Raw genomic sequence first — 14,509 nt, 5'->3', positions numbered from 1 at the left:
CCCCCTCCCCCAACACGGCTCCAGTTTCCGGGGGGGGTTGGCACCCCGGATTACATCCTCCCCCCGCACCAAGCCGAGGGCAACATTGGAGCCCCCCTGGAAGGCTGCAGGATTCAGGTGAGGGGCTTTGGGGGGTCGGAGGTGTTGCCAGTCATTTAGGTGCTTAGTCTATAGAGGGGAGTCCAGGAGGGGAATTCTTGGGGTTCAGGAAAGAATTCTGAAGGTGGGAGGGTTTGTCCTTCACACACTTTACAGCCAATGGGAGCGTGGAGGGGGCGAGCTGGAGAGGGCCACTCTAATGGGGGAGGGGAATGGCCAACCTCGTGCTTCCATACCAACTGGAGGGCAAAGGGGCGTGGGGCGGTGTGTCCCCCCATTCTCTTCGTCCCCTGTGGGTACAGGAGCCCGGAGCCAGGTGAGAAGGGACCCTTTTGTCTGCCGAGGGGAGGGTGACCTGGCCAGCCGAGTGGGGCTGGTGGCCGTGGTTTCTGCTCAAGGTCGTGAATGCGTGCAGTTGGCACCCAGGCTGCGAACTGAGACGGTCCCCGGCGCCAGCTCCCTTTCTCCCCAGAGATGGTGGAGGGAGGATTGGTGTGCCGCCTTTGTGGCAGCGGTAGGAAGCTCGTAGTCATCACATGGCGTGCTGGAGGTTCTGCCGGGTGTGTTGCCTTCACGTGGATGCGGCCTGTGGGGGCCTCCGCACACATCTTCGTGGCCCCTGTAGCGTCTTGCCTGGACACGTGTCTGCTCCAGGCCGGGGAGGGCTGACGGCCCAAAGCTGGGGGTCCGCCTAGGATCCGCAGCCAGGCCCAAGTGGGCAGGGAGTGGGGCAGACAGCGTGGCCTGAGACAGGAGAAGCTCGAGACCTGGAAGGATTTCACGGCTCCCCAGGTTTCGGGTTTCTCCAGGGTGGCCTCGGCCATTGCCTCCGTCCCCTCCCCCAGCCCGGGACAGTTCTCTCCTTGTGTACTGCGGGGGAGGGAACGGAAAGGAGGCAAGAGTTCCTTTTCCCAGTTACTGAGCAGCAGTGGCCTCCCCTGTGACTCATGTGGGGGGAGGGAGGCTTGGGAACGGCCGGGCAGCAGTGACTTTCCGGAATGCAGGGACACCAACGAGAGTGATGTCTGGCTGCCCTTTCCCTTTCGATGCCCAGTATTCTCTCCACCTCCTCCTAAGACTTTTCTTTCCCGGCCGACCCCCTCATGGGGGCCCTGGCCTGCAAAGCCCCGAGTGGAGAACAGCAGGTTCGGGAGGCTGGGCCGCTAGGGGGAGGGGAGGCCTCTGCAGACTTGCTGTGTCATTGCCCGCCCTGCCGCGGCCACGCGGGCGGGGCAGCGTGTACTTTCGGGGAGCCAGGGCCTGATCCCGGCGTGGGGGGGGCTGCCCTCCTGAGGCGCACTTTCCCGGGTTACCGTACCCGGTCCAGAAGACCCGAGGTTGCGGCCATTTTAGACGCAATAGCCAAGGTTCGGGCTCAAGGGCTTTGGCGCAGGAGGGCGGGTGGCGTGGTTGGATCCAGGCCTTTACGAGCCCTTCCCGAGGAAGAGGAAGCATTTCTTCTGTTCGCTCACCTCCATTAATTTCCTTAACCAGATATGCACACGAGTGTTTTCTTTGGTGGCGAGGGAAGAGGAAATGGGGGGAGGAGAGCAAAGCCTAGGGATCCTCCGGTGGGGCAGCGCCTTTGACTCCTGTGGGGGGGAGCGGGAGCCCCGGAGGTGCCCGACGGGTCCTGCCCGACCTTGTGCTCCGATTCTTACTCCTCGTTGGTGTGCAACCCTGCTACCTACCCAAACTGAGCAAGAGTGAGTTGGGGGGAGGGGGCGAAACCGAGCTCCCAAAATGGCTCCTGCCCCTCCTCCGAGGCGGACGGCCCGGGGGGAGGGGAGGAGGGGAGAGAAGGAGGGGGAGGGCTAGTCTGAGCCACAGCCGCCGCCTCCTCCGCTCGCCCTCCCTGGCGCTGACCGATGGACGAGCTGCTCCGTGGGGAGGACTCCGGACCCTGGTGGGGGGAAGGGGGGTTCTGACGCCCCCGAGCCAGAGGGACCTTGAGAGAGGGGTGTGGGTCCTCCGGGGTGGGGGAGCGTGGGCAAAGGTCTGAGCTCGCCTGGACGGGTCGGGGGACCTCCCCGGTGCGCCCCTCGCAGGACCTGTTTTTTTCCGCTTTGAAGCAGACGCCGGCGTGAAGCTTGGGGAGGAGGTGGGTTACATTTGCAGGGTAGATGAGTGCGTGCGGAGGGCTTCCTCCCACTTCAGGGCTGCCGAGCAGCCCGCAGATGCTTTGCTAGCTTAAGGTACGAGTGGGGAGGGACTGGAGAGGTGCTCAGCGTGCAGGCGTTTGGAGCGCATTCCGGGTTTAGTGGCCTTGTCGTTAAGCTTTGGGAGTTCACAGATGAGAAGTGTTTTGGTTTTGTCTTTCGATTCTTGGTCTGGGGATTAATTTTGAGGCTAGCACGCCAGTATTTCGGTTGTGGAGCAAAGGAACGTTAAATTCTCTCGGTTGCAGTATTCGGGAGCCTTTAGCTGTTGGCTGCAGTGCAGCAGGCCGCGGCTCCTAAGATGGCGTCTTCTTCCTCGTTTCAGAGTCTCCGCCGGTGCGGCCTCGCTGCTGAGAACAACAACACGCCTGGCGTCCTGCGGCCACACCCCTGGCGGGCGGAGGCTGGCTACGCCCACGCGACCCCTCCCGTCCCCTGCCGCTCCGGCCCCTGGAGGAGGTACATCGGCATCCCTTGCCCGAGCTTGGCAGTCTCCATTTGCATGGTGCCTGGAAGACTCTTGGAAAGGGAGGCAGAGAGGGTGCTGGAGACCGGAGAGATGGCTTCTGCACCCCTTACAACCTCGCTCTTTCCTTTGGATCACCAAACTACACCACGGCCAATTGGCGCAGAGACGTGGCGGGTTGCCGCTTCCCTATGGGTCTATGCGGCACTCTTCTGCCTGGTGACTGACGCCTTGGAATTGGAGTTTATGACGTCATCGCTCTGGCCGACCAATAGGAAAGGCTCCCGCGAAGAGATGTCCCTCCCCCTTCGACTCTGCTTCCTCACGCGCGTGAACGAGCGAGCGCGCGCTGAGGGGGTGGGCGAAATCTCGAGCAGGGTGGCGCGCATGAGCAGCGAAGCTCCGCCCTCCTGCCTATATATAAAGGGCTGGCGCGGGGCTCGGCGGGGCCCATTCGGGCCGGGCGGGTTTTGCAGCCTCTAGAACGGGCTGGAGGATTCTGCCTACTGATAGAGTCTTCGAGTCGTCGGGGGGCCGCCATTACAATCCACGTCCATCCGCTTGGAAATGGCTTTCCTTTTGGCCTATGACCGATCCCGGCGAACAGTACAGACCCCATAGAAGCCCCCGAAGCTCCCCTTTTTCGGGCCCCGCCCAATCCTCGGAGTCTGTCTACCCCCTCTACTCCGCCCTCAAGAGGATTTCAAAGATGGAGGCGGCGGCTCACTAAACCACTTTTCTTGTTCATCCGCCTCCATCCGAGGTCGAAACGGAATCTTGTCCGGCCTGGGCGGTTCGGACAAGAAGAGGCGACCTCTGCAGATCAACATCGGGCTGTATTGACGACGGTGTCTGGGATCGGGGACCGTCTTTGGGTTTGAAGAGTCCGTCCCCCCTTCGCTCGCCCGCCTCAACCGAGGCCGCCGCCATTTTCTTGCTGTCCGCCGCCTGCGGAGCGCGCCAAGCTGCTGGGGACTCTGAGAAGCAGCGAAAGAGACTGCTTTCGTGCGGGCCCGGCGGGGGGGTTGTCGCCTGGAGCACCAAGGGCAACGGCCCCCCCCCACTTCCCGGGTTATGCTGGACCGGGCGGTGAGGGGAACCGAGGCCACCCGGACTCTCCGAGGCTGAGGGCAGCGCCGGTTCCCCGCGGTCAAGATGCTGCAAAACGTGACTCCCCACAACAAGTACGTAAATGTGGGCTGCGTGTGAGAAGGAGCGCTCGGGGGGCGGCGGCCTGGGGTGCGGGACGCCGTGCTCGGGGGTGGGGTGCAGAGCTATTGGGGCGCAGTGCTGGTTAGCGGCGCAGCTGTTGACTCGGGCTCGCGGAGGGGGTTGAGCGACGGTTTTGGAACGGTGGCGGCGGCCCAGTTACTGCGTGTGGGGGAAGTACAGGTTGTCAACTTACACCCTAGCTTTGCCGCCGGAGCGCGCGCGCAGCCGAGCCAGGCCGGGCTAGTTTGGGGAGGGATTGGGGATGGGTCATTTTAAGCGGGCAGCAGGTCTCGCGAATAGTGGCTCTGGTGTCTAGTGACGGTTTGTCTTGGGCTTTGGCGGGGGAGGGGGGTCGTGGCCATCTCTGGTGCCTTGTAGGGTTGCCATGGTGATAGAGCCTTCAGGACTGGCAGCAGGGATTCCTGGAGTAGGATAGGAAGGTCTCTCCCAGCCTGTGGGCTCATTTTTTTCACGGTATGTCATTTCATCTTTACTAGTTTTCTAGTGATTCTGTTGGTTGTGTGTTTCATTTGTTAGGGTCCCGGTAGAGTTTTGGTAGCATTGAGAGTTCGATTCAGGGTAGCAAGGTGGAATAGTTCGGTTCTGAGGATGTAAACAAAAATCTCTGTATAGTTTTAAATCTTTCTTGGTTGGGAAACACCTGGTCGGTAAAAGCACCTGAGGAACTAAACTTCAACTACTGTTAGGATTTAGTCTTCGTAGAGTTGATGCTGCAGTGAGAACTGTTAGTGGAATCCTATGGGGGTGGTGTTAATTCTCTTCGGAGAGACTTGCTGACCTTGACCATTTGTTTGGCAGCTTCCTTTTTGAGTTCCTTTGAAGGAGTCTTTCTGGTTCTTGCGAATAATTGTAGGCTGGCAGCTCAGTTATTCTGGACTGTGAAGTCTTGACAAATGCTCTTGGCAGAATTTGTCTTCAAGTTGGTATGGTTCTTCCGTTAGATTTCTAGTCCTTTTTTTTGCTGCAGAGCTCGTGGAGGATGCCGGTCTCCTAGATGTATTCTTAGGTGCACGTCAGCATTTTATGGAAATTTTCTCCATAATGTTTCCTTTTCTTCCTCTTTTCTCCTCCTTCCCTTAGGCTTCCCAACCACCATGGCAACCACCAAACCCCTAGAGAGGAGGAAGCTTTGGGGCTTAGTTTCTCAGCTCCACCCTTTTTATTTTACTCAAGCCCCAAGCATATAGGGCTATAGTTCACATGTTGTGCCTTATCAAAAACTATACTGTTGTTTCTTAATTAAGAATGTAGAGTTTGTAAGACTCTCCAGAAGGTAGGATCCAGAAAAGTCTACTAAAAGTAAAACAAAGTTGGGGGGGGCAACCATAACATTTCCACAGATTGGACACTGGTTCTCAACAAGAGCCACTTGTATAAGTATAATCTCTTTGCTGAGCCCAATTTTATTTGGTACACCATGCAAATTGTGTTTTTTCCTGGTTTCCCTGAGATTTCTACATTTAACTTTCTTTTCCTCCTCCCTACAGGCTCCCTGGGGAAGGGAATGCAGGGTTACTGGGGCTGGGCCCAGAGGCGGCAGCGCCAGGGAAAAGAATTCGAAAGCCCTCCTTGTTGTATGAGGGGTTTGAGAGCCCCACGATGGCTTCAGTGCCGGCTTTGCAACTGACCCCTGCCAATCCACCACCCCCGGAAGTGTCCAACCCCAAAAAGCCAGGACGGGTAACCAACCAGCTTCAATACCTGCACAAGGTGGTGATGAAGGCTCTGTGGAAACATCAGTTTGCATGGCCATTTCGGCAGCCTGTGGATGCTGTCAAACTTGGTCTGCCAGTAAGTAGACATTGGAGTGGGAAGATAAAGGGGTGAGCAAGAATGCGTGTGAGTGGGGGGGGGCTGCCTAGTATAGGTGCTGCGGCCCCTAGCCTGGTTTCCCTGAGATTTCTACATTTAACTTTCTTTTCCTCCTCCCTACAGGCTCCCTGGGGAAGGGAATGCAGGGTTACTGGGGCTGGGCCCAGAGGCGGCAGCGCCAGGGAAAAGAATTCGAAAGCCCTCCTTGTTGTATGAGGGGTTTGAGAGCCCCACGATGGCTTCAGTGCCGGCTTTGCAACTGACCCCTGCCAATCCACCACCCCCGGAAGTGTCCAACCCCAAAAAGCCAGGACGGGTAACCAACCAGCTTCAATACCTGCACAAGGTGGTGATGAAGGCTCTGTGGAAACATCAGTTTGCATGGCCATTTCGGCAGCCTGTGGATGCTGTCAAACTTGGTCTGCCAGTAAGTAGACATTGGAGTGGGAAGATAAAGGGGTGAGCAAGAATGCGTGTGAGTGGGGGGGGCTGCCTAGTATAGGTGCTGCGGCCCCTAGGAAGTCCCATTTCTCCCCTTTAGGGGGGACCACCAGATTTCTGGATTCTTGGTCCTTTATGATTGACCCAACCGCTTGCTGTCACTAAATTGGCATCTCTCTCATTGTGCCCTCCTTGTGTCCTTCCTTAACTTTTGTGCCCTGGCTCCATTTTACAGATTCCCACCCCGGGTTGGGAGAGGACCACGGTGGCCAAAATTCTTAGCTTCTTCCTTTCCCTCATGCAGCCCATGGATAGCCAGCCCCAGAGGTAATGTCACAGGATGGGAAGTTTACCAAGTGGGCGGGAAGTGGGAGGTTAGAGACAGGCAATAGGGGCTTCCCTGTGGGTGAGAATCCTACTCCACTTTTTTTCTTGTCCTGAAGTTTACTCGGGGCCGCAGTTTAGGGAACTGTATTTCTTTGACAGGAAGGGAAGGGTATGGGTGTGTGTGAATGTGTGTGTTGGGATCAGTACTATACCAGAAACAACAGGCTTTTATGTTTGATGGCTCTGGTCTGGTGTTTCTTTATTTTAGGACTATCACAAAATTATCAAACAGCCTATGGACATGGGTACTATTAAGAGGAGACTTGAAAACAATTATTACTGGGCTGCCTCAGAATGTATGCAGGATTTTAATACCATGTTCACCAACTGTTACATTTACAACAAGGTGAGTTTTTTATTTGTGTTTTTTAGTAGATGGGGACAGGCAGCACTTTCATTACTGTTAAAGTTTTTAAGTCTTTTATCATTAAAGGTGTTACCAGGTAGTCACGATCTTAAAAAAACACCCAAGCTTCAAATGGAGCTACTGAACATGGGGCTTCAGTGCTCCAAACTTAAAGGTTATTTAAGTAGAACATTTTTCATACTTGTCCCTGTTTCTCTGAAAGCTCTAGAGACACCTGGTAGAGCAGGTTCTGTTTGCCTTATCAGTTTATTTATATTCTGAACTTTAAGGGATCATATATTTCTTTTTTGTTATATTTTAAGCAAGTTGGGAGGTTAGTGGTCTGGTATAGATAATTTTCGGCACAAAGGTGTAGAAGGGATGGCGGTTATGCCCCAGGGCTAGGAATTTCTCTGAGAAAGATGATGTATCTACTGCTGACATTTGAAACTTTTAATTTTGTGTGTCTTCTTGCAGCCTACTGATGATATTGTTCTGATGGCACAAACGCTAGAAAAGATCTTTCTACAGAAAGTGGCATCAATGCCACAAGAGGAACAAGAGCTTGTGGTGACCATCCCTAAGAACAGTCACAAGAAAGGGGCCAAGTTGGCAGGTAAGAAGAGTGGGAATTTTGCAGCTAGTCACCTAGCGTGGTAAAGAGAATGAAAATAAACTTTATTTTTTTCCTCCTTTTCCTAGCACTCCAGGGCACTATTACTAGTGCCCATCAGGTGCCTGCTGTTTCCTCTGTGTCACACACAGCCTTGTATACTCCGCCACCTGAGATACCTACCACTGTCCTCAACATTCCCCATCCGTCAGTCATCTCTTCACCCCTTCTCAAGTCCTTGCACTCTGCTGGACCCCCACTTCTTGCTGTTTCTGCAGCTCCGCCAGCCCAGCCTCTTGCCAAGGTAAACATCTATGACTTCTATTGGGTGGTGGGAAGAGATGATGATGAGGTGGACCTGGGATAATAGGCATCTTTTTATCTCTGCAGAAAAAAGGGGTAAAGCGGAAAGCAGATACTACCACCCCTACACCCACAGCCATCCTGGCTCCTGGTTCTCCAGCTAGCCCTCCTGGGAGTCTTGAGCCGAAGGCAGCGCGGCTTCCACCTATGCGCAGAGAAAGCGGCCGCCCTATCAAGCCCCCACGCAAAGACTTGCCTGATTCTCAGCAGCAACACCAGAGTTCTAAGAAAGGAAAGCTATCAGAACAGTTAAAACATTGCAATGGCATTTTGAAGGAGTTACTTTCTAAAAAGCATGCTGCATATGCCTGGCCTTTCTATAAACCAGTGGATGCTTCTGCTCTTGGCCTGCATGACTACCATGACATCATTAAGCACCCCATGGACCTCAGCACTGTTAAGGTACCCACTGCATGGGGCAGATGGGTTGCTCGGGCAGTGATCGAAGCTTAGGGGTCAGTAAAACAATGAGCCGTGTCACCTTTTTGGGTACTTGTTTATTAGTTTTTGAGTCTTGGCATTTTACAAAGTAGTAGTGGGACTTAAGTTTAGGTGCTTAGTGAGAATTCATTAATTCCTGCCATTTGAGACAATAACGGTGGGGTGTTTTGGTGGTGGTTTTCAGAGCAGTCATGTTCGTCTATTAAGTACATATTAGGAGTTTGGGGTTAGGGGAAGTTAAGGGGTGGAAGGATAGTCAGAGGCCACCTCTTCTCCCCTGTCACTTAGAAATGATTTCTTTTTCTAGACATAGATATTTCTTCAACCCACCCAAATTCCTTTGACTTCAAACTTGAACCCCAGGGCACAGATCATTAAGGTCATCCCCATTGTGCCCTCAACAGAGGGCTCCTCTTGTGGTGTCTGGGGTTGGCAGGGAAAGGTGAGTCTCCCTGCCTGTGCAGCTTCTGATGCTGCCTCCTTCTGCAGCGGAAGATGGAGAATCGTGATTACCGAGATGCACAGGAGTTTGCTGCTGATGTGCGGCTCATGTTCTCCAACTGCTATAAGTACAACCCTCCCGATCACGATGTTGTGGCTATGGCACGAAAGCTACAGGTGAGTGTAAAGATAAGCATTCAAAAAATAAATGGGTATTGGGGGGAGATGTTTGCTATACAAACGCAGCACAACTTCCCCATTCTGCTCAGTTGTGAGTTAGAGCTATTACTGGGTGGCTGGGTATAATCAGAAACTACCAGCCTAGTTTTAAGTTTACCTCTCTTTTTAGGATGTGTTTGAGTTTCGTTATGCCAAGATGCCAGATGAACCACTAGAACCAGGGCCTTTACCAGTTTCTACTGCCTTGCCTCCTGGCCTGGCCAAATCATCTTCAGAGTCCTCCAGTGAAGAAAGTAGCAGTGAGAGCTCCTCTGAGGAAGAAGAGGAAGAAGATGAGGAGGACGAGGAGGAGGAAGAAGAGGGTGAAAGCTCAGACTCGGAGGAAGAAAGAGCTCATCGTCTAGCAGAGCTACAGGAACAGGTATTTTGTTGCTCTTCGGTTTTGACTGGGTAAGAGGTTTAAGCCCTGCTTTTTATCCTCGTTTAACTTAGTTTTTTAAATTTTACTTTACTTGGCCATTTCATGTGTGATTTCTTTTTCATCTCTAGCTTCGGGCAGTGCACGAACAACTCGCTGCCCTTTCCCAGGGCCCAATATCTAAGCCCAAGCGGAAGAGAGAAAAAAAGGAGAAAAAGAAGAAAAGGAAGGCAGAGAAGCACCGAGGCCGTGCTGGGGTTGAAGATGATGACAAGGGGCCTCGGGCACCGCGCCCACCTCAGCCAGAAAAGTCTAAGAAAGCAAGTGGCAGTGGGAGTGGCAGTACTGCTACACTAGGCCCTCCTGGCTTTGGACCTTCTGGAGGAAGTGGCACCAAGTGAGTCCTAACAGGGTAGGAAGCAGAGACTAGTTTGTATCTCCAGGATGTACCATCTTCCCTTCCTTTCAAACATTTATCTTAAACAAGAGTCAGTAACTTTGTGTAAATGGCCAGCTAGCAGTTACAGCAGGCCCAGAGTGCCATAGTGTGTCTCACAGTTACTCAGTGACAGTGTAGTGTGAAAGTGCGCGTAGGTGATGTATAAACAAATGAACATTCCTGTGTTCCAATAAAATTTAATGTATAAAACTTGGGAGGGAGGACCAGCAATTGACATAAGGTCTGTGTTGCCAGGCTCCCATGTTAGCCAGCTACGTGCAGTTCAAGTCCTGGACCCACTGACTTAACCTCACACCAGCCACGAGTGTGTATGCGTGCCCAAAATCCCGAGAGGAGACTGGAGGGTAAAGGATTTCCGCATGGCCATCCCCCCTTGGGGATGATTTCTTGCTTTCTGTTGGTCTTTCTGGTGAGCGCACGCACCCTGTAGCAAAAAAAGAAAAAGAAAATTTGGGAGGGACACATTTTGTTCCTGTATCATCTTCCTATTTTTCCAGATCGGCAAATCTTTTTTGTTTTCCTTGGTAGGATAAATTGCGAATGCTTTGGAGAACAAAAAGATGGACTCATACCTCTATACTTTTTTTATTTCTTTTTTTGGGGGGGAGAGGTTTTTGCTATAGGGAGCGTGCGTTCGCCAGACAGAGAGACAGAAAGCAAGAAATCACCCCCCAGAGGGGATGGTCAGCCACAATCCGTTCTCCTCCATTCTCCACGTACACATGCCCGGCATGAATTTTAAGCCACCGGGTCTGGGACGCGAACTGTGGTCGACTACGTGGGAGTCCAGCGACATAGCCGTTACGCTAACTGCTGATAACCTCATACCTCTATACTTTTCAAAGCCCAGAGCAAATAGGAAATGTTTGTGTAAGAACAACTCAAAATATTTTGCTTCCCTAATATTAGGGGACTTCAAAAGGTTCGTTGTATTTCAGTACAAAGAGTTTTGAGAGTTTTTAAGAGTTTTGCTATAGAGTGTGTATACTTGTGAGAAATCATCCCAGGGGGTATGGCCATGCCACAGTCCTCTATATGCATTCTCAGGATTTTAAACATGCATGCACATGCACCAAGCATGAGTTTTAAGCCACCAGGTCCAGGACTCAAACCATGGTCAACTATAGTGGACGAGTCCAACAATGTAACTGTTAACACTTTCATCTGCTGGTTCCAATGCAGTTGTCTATAGTTCTTAACATGAAATTTTTTGAGGGCCCTCAAAGTGTCCCAGTACCCTACCTATGGGTGTTTGCCTTAATGGAAAACTCTACCTCAAGCAGGAAATAAGGGTTGACTAGTGGGAATGTATTGGAAAAGGTTGATAATTCTCTCCTCCAGTTGACAGTTTGCTTTTGCCCATAGGCTCCCCAAAAAGGCTACAAAGACAGCCCCACCTGCCCTGCCTACTGGTTATGATTCAGAGGAAGAGGAAGAGAGCAGACCTATGAGTTACGATGAGAAGCGACAGTTGAGTTTGGACATTAACAAATTACCTGGAGAGAAACTGGGTCGAGTTGTGCATATAATCCAAGCCAGGGAGCCCTCTTTACGTGACTCAAACCCAGAGGAGATTGAGATTGACTTTGAAACACTCAAGCCATCTACACTTAGAGAGCTTGAGCGTTACGTGCTTTCCTGTCTACGAAAGAAACCACGGAAGCCCTACAGTAAGTACAAAGTGAGGGGCACTTGTTAATGCAGCTGTTCTGAAAACGGTATAGAAAATGGTGGTGGTCCCATTGGGGTCGTTTTCCTCCTCTGCTTTGGTTGAAGGGTGTTGTATTTGGAGTTGTGATCATTAGCTTCCACGATAAGATGCATTGTCTACTGATGTTCAAGAAAGGAACTTGGCAGTGGCAGTCCTAGGAATGGGAGCAGTAGCTATAGGATCCTCATGGTAACCTTAGTGAATTCTGTTACATTTTTTTCTAGCCATTAAGAAACCTGTGGGAAAGACAAAGGAAGAATTGGCATTAGAGAAAAAACGGGAACTAGAAAAGCGGTTACAAGATGTCAGTGGGCAGCTCAATTCCACTAAAAAGCCCCCCAAGAAAGGTAAGTGTACTTTAGACAGCTGCAAATTTACCGCATCCTGCCTTCTCTTGATCCTCTTGAAAAATGAATCAATACATTGGGTCATTGGAAAAGTCATGTTACATTTTTCTGTTTTCTATGCAAAAATGCATCATGATTTTTCCATCCATCAACTCCAGTTTTAAGCCTTTAACCCTTGACTTTGTTCTGCAGCAAGTGAGAAAACGGAGTCATCCTCTGCACAACAAGTAGCAGTGTCACGACTCAGCGCTTCCAGCTCCAGTTCAGATTCCAGCTCCTCCTCTTCATCATCTTCCTCTTCAGACACCAGTGATTCAGACTCAGGCTGAGGGGCCAGGCCAGATGGGGCAGGAAGGCTCCGCAGGACCGGACCCCCTAGACCACCCTGCCCCACTTCTTTTACCCCTTGCTGTGGCACTTCTTCATCTCACCCATCCTCCTCCCTGTGTAGGAGAGCTGGCTCTGCAGGGGGAGGGATATAGGGACATGTACTGAAGGAGGGACATGGACAAAAGATTGAATTCCCAGCTCCATTGAGATAGACCTTGGGCAAAGAGCCCCATTCAAAATGGGGCGGGTCAGGGGTACAGGGTGGGAGTGGGCGAAGGCCCTGATAAGGGGTTACCTGAGGCTATAGCCGCCCTGTTTATTTCTTAGGGCCCTGTTTTGAGGTTGTTTGTTCTAATTTATTTTAAGATAAGTAAGGCTGGGGGGTGGGGCCGTGTTCCCCTCAGCCCCTCCATGGGGAGGGAAGAAGGGGGAGCTCTTTTTTTACGTTGACTTTTTTTTTCTACTGTTTTCCCTTTTACCTTCTGCTCCGTTTGGGGCCCTGGGGGTTTCAGTCATCTCCCCATTTGGTCCTCTGGACTGTCTTTCTTTGTCTGTTCTAACTTGTAAATAAAGAAAATATTATTCAAGTTTTGAGGTAGTTCTCTCAGTGTTTGTTTTTGTAGTGCTTCCAAAAAAAAAAAAACATGAGTACAATTGTCCAAGGATTTTGGGAAAACTCGAAGTGAGGGAAAAGGAATTAGCCATCCTGTAGTTGTATCTTGCTAAACCAGTAGACTTAACTGTGTTAAGTAAATGTATCTGCCCTTCAGAATACCTTTAGGTCTATGATTGCTGTGGTTTAGATGAAAAAAGCAAATCCCTCCGGCTTGAGCATGAAAGGCAGCCAATAGTGGGTACTTTGGAGTTGGGTAACTGCTTTAAAAAGACAGTCGTGCCTGCTTTGTTACACTTGTTGCCTTGACTTCCCGTTGGTGGTTTACTGAGCCTTGAACAATTTGCTAATATATTTGGTTTTAGGGAAAGTCATGACTTATTTTTCTATGTTCTGTGCAAAAATGCAACATGACTTACTGACAGTCCAATAGTAAACCAATTCAGAGCATTCTAAGAACTCATAGACTAAAATTGATTTCCACATATACCCTTTTCTTGAGAAGGGTTACATAGTGCTTTTCAAGGAACTAGGGTGTGTGAGTCCTGGTGTTTGGAGCTTTATTTGCAAAAAATTAACATTTAGCATAGTATAATGGACCATACTGAAAGCCTGCATTTTGAAGTAATGACTTGGCAGTGGGAATCTCAGTTTAGTAAAGCAGATGGTTTATTTTGCTGTAATGCCATAAGCAAGGAGTTGGGTGGACTCTGAATTTTGTATTTTGGTTAGTGGGCATGTGCAGGGAGAGAGAAGGCATCCCTCCATGAAAAGAGGTCACAATAATTCCTTCATCTCTTAAATTTTCTGGACCTTGGGCATGCCCAGAGTCCACTGTTCCTCAGGCAACCAGATCAGGTACTCAGCCATGTCCGATCTGGCTTCCTTAGCCACCAGGCCACAGCTGACCCATGGAAGAGAGGTATTCTTGAAGGTAGCAATAAAGTAGACTCTAGTAGCTATTCTCAACCTTATAGTTAGGAATTAACATTTGGGCCTGGGCAGCAATTTTCAAATGCTCAGGAGATGACAATGCACAATCAGGTGTGAGAACTATTTTGTTAAATGTTCAGCAAAGCTTAAAGAATAGACCCTTGATGGGACTCTGACTAACGAGTTCACCAGTGATGGTATTGGAGTTCACTTTGAGGTCTGGTCCTTTTGAGGGGAGTCAAGTCACGTTGAAAATTCGGAAGTACATAATAGAACTTTGCTTTGGGGGCAGGGGTGACGAATAGGAATTACTTAAATGATATTCTAATTAAATGTGTCTAGGACTATTGAAATTTATGGTTTGAGTTGAATTAATGTGTGGCAGACTGTTAGAGAATCTTGTCAGTCTGGCTGCATTCCTTTCTGCTCAGGTACTTTGAAGTATTTTTTATAGTTTGGAAAAAATTTTAATTTCCCTGTCTAAAGATAGGTTTCTTGTACTGCACCTTTGGAGGCACTTTAGTTTCTTATAGACTGAGCCCAGATGATCCTAAATCCTGAAAAAGACAAGGCCTGCCTTAGTTCCTTGACTGCAGAACAAGTCTGCCTTACACAGTTGGACTGTCTAGATTGACTTGGTCCTAGCTGATTTACTGGCCCAAGCCCTAGTTGTACTATATCCTGTCCTCGTAAGCATTATAATACTGGGTACTCTG

The 14,509-nt window shown here is 50.6% G+C and overlaps 2 protein-coding genes across 4 annotated transcripts; both read left to right on the top strand.

Annotated features, from left to right (window-relative positions):
- Positions 1 to 6: 6 nt before the first annotated feature.
- On the top strand, positions 7 to 3,207 carry LOC106733382 (uncharacterized). The gene is made up of 2 exons (XM_014582525.1): positions 7 to 117; positions 2,584 to 3,207. The coding sequence occupies exon 2, from the start codon at positions 2,761 to 2,763 to the stop codon at positions 3,205 to 3,207; it is 447 nt and encodes a 148-aa protein (XP_014438011.1). The 5' UTR covers positions 7 to 117; positions 2,584 to 2,760.
- Positions 3,193 to 12,627, top strand: BRD2 (bromodomain containing 2). 3 transcript variants are annotated; one of them, XM_006164536.3, is made up of 12 exons: positions 3,193 to 3,908; positions 5,445 to 5,748; positions 6,806 to 6,943; positions 7,421 to 7,559; positions 7,646 to 7,860; positions 7,947 to 8,321; positions 8,850 to 8,978; positions 9,151 to 9,402; positions 9,531 to 9,796; positions 11,225 to 11,529; positions 11,795 to 11,917; positions 12,110 to 12,627. In XM_006164536.3, exons 1-12 carry the CDS (start codon positions 3,880 to 3,882, stop codon positions 12,244 to 12,246), a joined length of 2,412 nt encoding a protein of 803 aa, XP_006164598.1. In that variant the 5' UTR covers positions 3,193 to 3,879; the 3' UTR covers positions 12,247 to 12,627. The 3 variants fall into 3 exon arrangements, with proteins under 3 accessions (XP_006164598.1, XP_006164599.1, XP_006164600.1); XM_006164538.3 differs by lacking the exons at positions 3,193 to 3,908; positions 5,445 to 5,748 and adding exons at positions 6,055 to 6,196; positions 6,446 to 6,537; XM_006164537.3 differs by lacking the exons at positions 3,193 to 3,908; positions 5,445 to 5,748 and adding an exon at positions 5,871 to 6,196.
- The last annotated feature ends 1,882 nt before the right edge of the window (positions 12,628 to 14,509 follow it).

Source organism: Tupaia chinensis, unplaced genomic scaffold (assembly GCF_000334495.1).
Source record: "Tupaia chinensis unplaced genomic scaffold, TupChi_1.0 Scaffold143645_1, whole genome shotgun sequence".
Lineage (NCBI taxonomy): Eukaryota > Metazoa > Chordata > Mammalia > Scandentia > Tupaiidae > Tupaia > Tupaia belangeri.
This window is presented reverse-complemented; position numbering and strand designations above follow the sequence as displayed.